This window comes from Rhinopithecus roxellana, chromosome 12, assembly GCF_007565055.1.
Source record: "Rhinopithecus roxellana isolate Shanxi Qingling chromosome 12, ASM756505v1, whole genome shotgun sequence".
Lineage (NCBI taxonomy): Eukaryota > Metazoa > Chordata > Mammalia > Primates > Cercopithecidae > Rhinopithecus > Rhinopithecus roxellana.
The window spans coordinates 111,507,215-111,512,391 of record NC_044560.1 but is presented as its reverse complement, the minus strand read 5'-3'; the positions used below and the strand labels follow the sequence as shown (position 1 = coordinate 111,512,391).

General features: G+C 60.4%; 1 protein-coding gene across 5 annotated transcripts; it reads left to right on the top strand.

The window, feature by feature from the left end:
* The first annotated feature begins 586 nt into the window (after positions 1–586).
* Positions 587–4,191, top strand: ZBTB32 (zinc finger and BTB domain containing 32). 5 transcript variants are annotated; one of them, XM_030913651.1, is made up of 5 exons: positions 587–640; positions 1,708–2,691; positions 2,927–3,177; positions 3,303–3,467; positions 3,645–4,191. In XM_030913651.1, exons 2-5 carry the CDS (start codon positions 1,811–1,813, stop codon positions 3,917–3,919), a joined length of 1,572 nt encoding a protein of 523 aa, XP_030769511.1. In that variant the 5' UTR covers positions 587–640; positions 1,708–1,810; the 3' UTR covers positions 3,920–4,191. The 5 variants fall into 5 exon arrangements, with proteins under 5 accessions (XP_030769511.1, XP_030769512.1, XP_030769513.1 ...); XM_030913652.1 differs by having other exon boundaries at positions 624–640; positions 1,781–2,691; XM_030913653.1 differs by having other exon boundaries at positions 627–2,691; positions 2,927–3,000; positions 3,109–3,177.
* The last annotated feature ends 986 nt before the right edge of the window (positions 4,192–5,177 follow it).

Sequence of the window (5,177 nt, the reverse complement as noted above, 5' to 3'; positions counted from 1 at the left end):
TGAGGTTTCCCAGTACCAAGTCAGGGAGAGGGAGGAAGCTGTCTTCTGGCTCCTCCACTCTATTCTTGGGATCCAAATGTTTCAGTCCTTTTTACTTCTGCAGCTGTGTGCTCTGCCGTCATCTCTAAGAAACGACCATACCACTGAATGCTACTGTGTACTTACAAACCACGCTCGTATTCGTCACGTCATTTCATCTTCACCCCCACCTCCAAATGAGGTAAGCAGATATTATCCCTATTTCATGAATGAGGTTACTGAGGCCCAGAGAAGTGACTTGCCCAAGATGACTCAACTAGTAAATGGCAGAGATGAAACTCAAAGGCAGGGTTGATTATTCCAAGGTCCTTGCTGCCACAGATACACTTCTTTGACTCTAGGAGTTCACAAACAAAGTGAGGAGACAGGAGGCTAGGGGCAGAATGTGTGTGTTCTGGAGGTAGAGGGGTGGTCTCTCCTGCAGGCAGAAGGCAGAAGCAGGGTTAGAAAACCACACCCTCTCGGGGGTACTGTGGAAGACTGATACTTGGGACATCCAATGGAGGCCTGAGAGGTCAGGGGCGGGGCTAGCTCCAGGGGGGGCCCCAGGAGCCCCAACAGTAGTTCAGAGCATGCGGTGTCCTGGAAGAAGCTACAAGCGGTGAGTGATGGCCTCTCCCCAGCTGAGGCCTTCTTCCCATCACAACTCTTCTGTCCCTTCCCTGCCAACCTGGAGCCCTCTCCCTGAGGTGTCCAAGTGTGGCCCTCCCCACCCCAAAGGCCCTTGCTCACAGGGAGCCTGCACCTAAGACTCTACCTGCTGGGTGCTAAGACACTGAGGTTCTGGTTCTCTTCATATCTAGGTTCCCAGCTCTCTTTTTAAAAGCCAGTGTGGTGGTTTTGATGTGTGAGAAACTCCTGCCTGGTTGGGTGCTGTCTTTCTATTCTTCACTTTTTGCCTTATGAAAAACAAATTAAACCATCTTCTTACCCGAATTTTGAGAGGAAACAGCCTCCCTGTCTCCAGTCCCCATGTCCCTTCCTCCCATCTCCTCAGGGGTCCATTCTCCAAAACCTCTCTCTATCATTGGGTCAGGAGCCTCCTCTCCTGTGGCTTCTGCACCTGCTCTCCTCGTTCTCTGGATGGGAATGTCTGGTTCCTTCCCTGAGGACGTGTTCTAGAAGCTTCAGCTTCACAGTGATGACTGCCAGATGCCTTAGCGCCTCCATTCCTGCAGCCAGGATCCCTATCATGCTGCCCTCTCTGCCTTTCAGGTGCGAGGGGCTTTTGGGGGAGGACCCACTAGCTTTCTAAGCTCTCCCGTGAAGCTGTGTCATGCTCCATCCCTTAGTGCCGGGGTTGACTGAGTTTTGTGGTGATCGTCGTCTGTAGTGAAGAAAGCCTGGCTTGCGCAGAGGTGTTTCCCTGCAGAGGGGCTTGGAGAAGCAGAAGTGGCAGTATCTGATATCTTTTACGTCAGAGACTGCTAACTGGCAGGCTTCCCACATGCCTGTCTTAAACCCACTACTAGCTATTTCTGTTAACTGACTGGCCCTTGCTCTTTAAGTCCTGAGTTTGGTCTGATTTCCATTCTCTCGCCACCATGCCTACCTGCTATGATTCTGGATAAGCTCCAGTCCTCTCTTGGGTTACTTTATTTGCTCACTCAGGACAGAGGGCTCTGATCTAGGACCAGCAACTCACACTCTCTCCCCTCACATCCACAGGCTTGAAATGAGATGAGATGTTCCTCCCTCCCCTTTCAACCATGGACCTCACATTGTGGCCTTTCTCTTACAGCCTCTGAGATTGGTACCTAAGCAAGGCACAATGTCCCTGCCCCCCATAAGACTGCCCAGCCCCTATGGCTCTGATCGGCTGGTACAGCTAGCAGCCAGGCTCCGGCCAGCACTATGTGATACACTGATCACCGTAGGAAGCCAGCAGTTCCCTGCCCACAGCCTGGTGCTAGCAGGTGTCAGCCAGCAGCTGGGCCGCAGGGGCCAGTGGGCTCTGGGAGAAGGCATCAGTCCTTCTACCTTTTCCCAGCTCCTGCACTTCGTGTATGGGGAGAGTGTAGAGCTGCAGCCTGGGGAGCTAAGGCCCCTTGAGGAGGCGGCCAGGGCCTTGGGAGTGCAGTCCCTGGAAGAGGCATGCTGGAGGGCTCGAGCGGACAGGGCTAAAGAGCCAGATCCAGTCCTGAAGAAACATCAGGAGGAGCCAGAGAAACCCTCGAGGAATCCTGAGAGAGAACTGGGGGACCCTGGAGAGAAGCAGAAACCAGAGCAGGTTTCTAGAACTGGTGGGAGAGAACAGGAGATGTTGCACAAGCACTTGCCACCAAGAGGCAGCCCCGAGATGGCAGGAGCAACGCAGGAGGCTCAGTGGAAACAGACCAGGTCAAAGGAGAAACACCTCCAAGCCCCTGTTGGCCAAAAGGGAGCAGATGGGAAGAATGGAGTGCTCATGTGGTTGAGGGAGAATCCAGGGGGCTCTGAGGAAAGTCTGCGTGAGCTCCCTGGCCCCCTTCCCCCAGCAGGCTCCCTGCAAACCAGTGTCACCCCCAGGCCCTCGTGGGCTGAGGCCCCTTGGTTAGTGGGGGGCCAGCCTGCCCTGTGGAGCATCCTGCTGATGCCGCCAGGATATGGCATTCCTTTCTACCATAGCACTCCCACCACTGGAGCCTGGCAGGAGGTCTGGCAGGACCAGAGGTGAGTGGAGGGGCCTAGTTCCCGGCCTCCAGGCTGGGAGGGTGTGGCCCAGGTGGGGCAGCCCTGCTGGGTGGAAAGGCACCGCATCTCTACTGCGGGGATGAGACAAGAAGCTGCCGCCACAGGGCATGCCAAAGCCCAGCCCTGGGGGGAGGACTTGGGACACCCCCTCTTCAGGAAGAGGGCAGGCTCTCAGGTTTAGCCAAGGCTGTAACTCTTCCCCACCCTATCCCAGGATCCCACTGTCCCTTAATGCCCCCAAAGGGCTCTGGAGTCAGAACCAGTTGGCCTCCTCCAGCCCCACCCCAGGTAAGCCCCTCGCTGTCCTGCATACACCTGTAACACGGTGTTTTCTCTGGGGTGGGGCTCCACGAGTCCAGCCTGAGCAGGGCCCCTACCTCCCACTGCTCTCTCCAGGTTCCCTCCCCAAAGGCCCCGCACAGCTCAGCCCTGGGGAGATGGAAGAGTCTGATCAGGGGCACACAGGTGAGTGGGGCCGGGGCACTCGTGCCTCAGCCCCACTGTAGCCCTTGATTTCCTGCCTGAATGGTACAGTGAGTTGACGCTGGGATTCCTGGCCCTGCCCTCCTTTGCCTTCTCTGTCCCCACAGGTGCACTTGCAACCTGTGCGGGTCATGAGGACAAGGCAGGCTGCTCATCTCGCCCGCACCCTCCCCCGGCCCCTCCTGCTCGTTCTCGGCCCTATGCGTGCTCTGTCTGTGGAAAGAGGTTTTCACTCAAGCATCAAATGGAGACGCACTACCGAGTCCACACAGGTATGGGAGCCCCGCCCTGTGTGAACTGTCGGCTTTCTTCCCAACTCCGCTCCTGAGTCTCCACCTGCGTGTCCGGTTGCCGCGCAATCCCCTCACCCCGTGGCCCGATCCACCCCTAACTTGCCCAGCTTTCGCCCGCTTCCTTCCTTCACCAGCCTCCCCTTCCGACCGCTCTAGGAGAGAAGCCCTTCTCCTGTAGCCTTTGTCCTCAGCGCTCCCGGGACTTCTCGGCCATGACCAAGCATCTGCGGACCCACGGGGCCGCTCCGTACCGCTGCCCCCTGTGCGGGGCCGGCTGTCCCAGCGTGGCCTCCATGCAGGCGCACATGCGCGGTCACTCGCCCAGCCAACTCCCGCCAGGATGGACCATCCGCTCCACTTTCCTCTACTCCTCCTCGAGGCCGTCTCGGCCCTCGACCTCTCCCTGTTGTCCTTCTTCCTCCACCACCTGACGGGGTGTCGGTAGCGTCTTAGCTAAGAGTTCAATTAAAGAACGAAAAGCGGATAGGCTCGGCTTCTGACCTGGCACCGCTGCTACGGCGGCCTAGCAAACTCCGCCCCAGAAAGGGCACCGAGTGCCCTCTCCTGGACGATCGCGGGTCGCAGAAGCCCAGGCCAGCGAGCCCTACAGGGTGAGGACACTGAAGTGTGCAGGAGCGAAGGTTAACAGTAGGGGGGATTGTCGATCTCATCACCATAATAAAGAGTTTCCTGTGCTCTCCCTTCAGGACTAGAAAACCCAAGTTTAGTCTGTGCACACCCCCGCCCACGCCCCTTGTCCTGTAGCGGCCCCTGGTGGTCCTGCGTCCGCCGTCCAGAAGGGTGGACACTTCCTCCACCCCCGAGGCGCCCAGTCCTCCCCAGGGGGCAGCCGGCCGCGAGGGCTCGGTGTCCGGGCACACCTCGCGGCATGCCGGTCGTAGGATGGTGGGGGCTGTGCGACCGCAAGTCACTCGCCCCTTCCACTGCAATCCACGGCGCGCGGAGTCTGATCTGGGAGCGCTCGGCCCGAGCGAGAGAGGAACGTGTGCTCCGACCCTGCTTTCGGCCACCCGCCTGCTCTCCGGGAGCACACGGACCCTGAGACCGCGGTCTCTCCTGCGTCTTCCCTCCAGGCCGTGCCGAACCGCCGCCAGGTCGCGCCCGGAACGGAGACTAACTATGCCTTCCACAGCTCCTTCTCCAGCCCACGCCTCCTGCAGCCGCGAACTGCATTTCCCAGGGCCTCGGGGTCCCGGGGCCCGAGCCCGCGGCACCCTGGGAGTGGTAGTCCACGCGGGCCGCCGGCCTCGCCAAGAACAATGGGAGGAGCCTGGGGCTAGGACCACACCTCCCGGAGACCCGGCAACCCGCTTTCCGGGTCCTGGCCGGGAACCTAGCAGTCCCAGCCCTCGCCCCTTGGCTGCCGGCGGAAGAAGCGAGGCGTCCAAACTACATTTCCCGGAGGCCCCCGCGGTTCGCCCCTCTGCGGCCGCGACGCGGGGTCTGTGCTCCCCAGGCGCGGTCCGAGGGCGCCGGCCGGCCGCGGACTCCCTCTCCCGTGGTGCCCTGCGCGTGGCCGGCCCGGCCCCCGGCCTCCGGCGGCCCTGCGGCGGCGCTGGTTGTTGTCGTGCGCCGCGGCCGCCCCGCCCCGCCCCCGCTCTCTCCCCTCCCCCCGGCCCTGCGCACGGGCCGCCCCTCCCCCCGCCTCCCCGGCCCCTCTCACGGTGC

Coding starts and splice junctions, on each gene's coding strand:
- ZBTB32 (XM_030913651.1), top strand. CDS start 1,811: ATGTCCCTGCCCCCCATAAGACTGCCCAGCCCCTATGGCTCTGATCGG. Junction 3,178..3,302: donor GTCTGATCAGGGGCACACAG/GTGAGTGGGGCC, acceptor CTGTCCCCACAG/GTGCACTTGCAACCTGTGCG. Junction 3,468..3,644: donor GCACTACCGAGTCCACACAG/GTATGGGAGCCC, acceptor CGACCGCTCTAG/GAGAGAAGCCCTTCTCCTGT.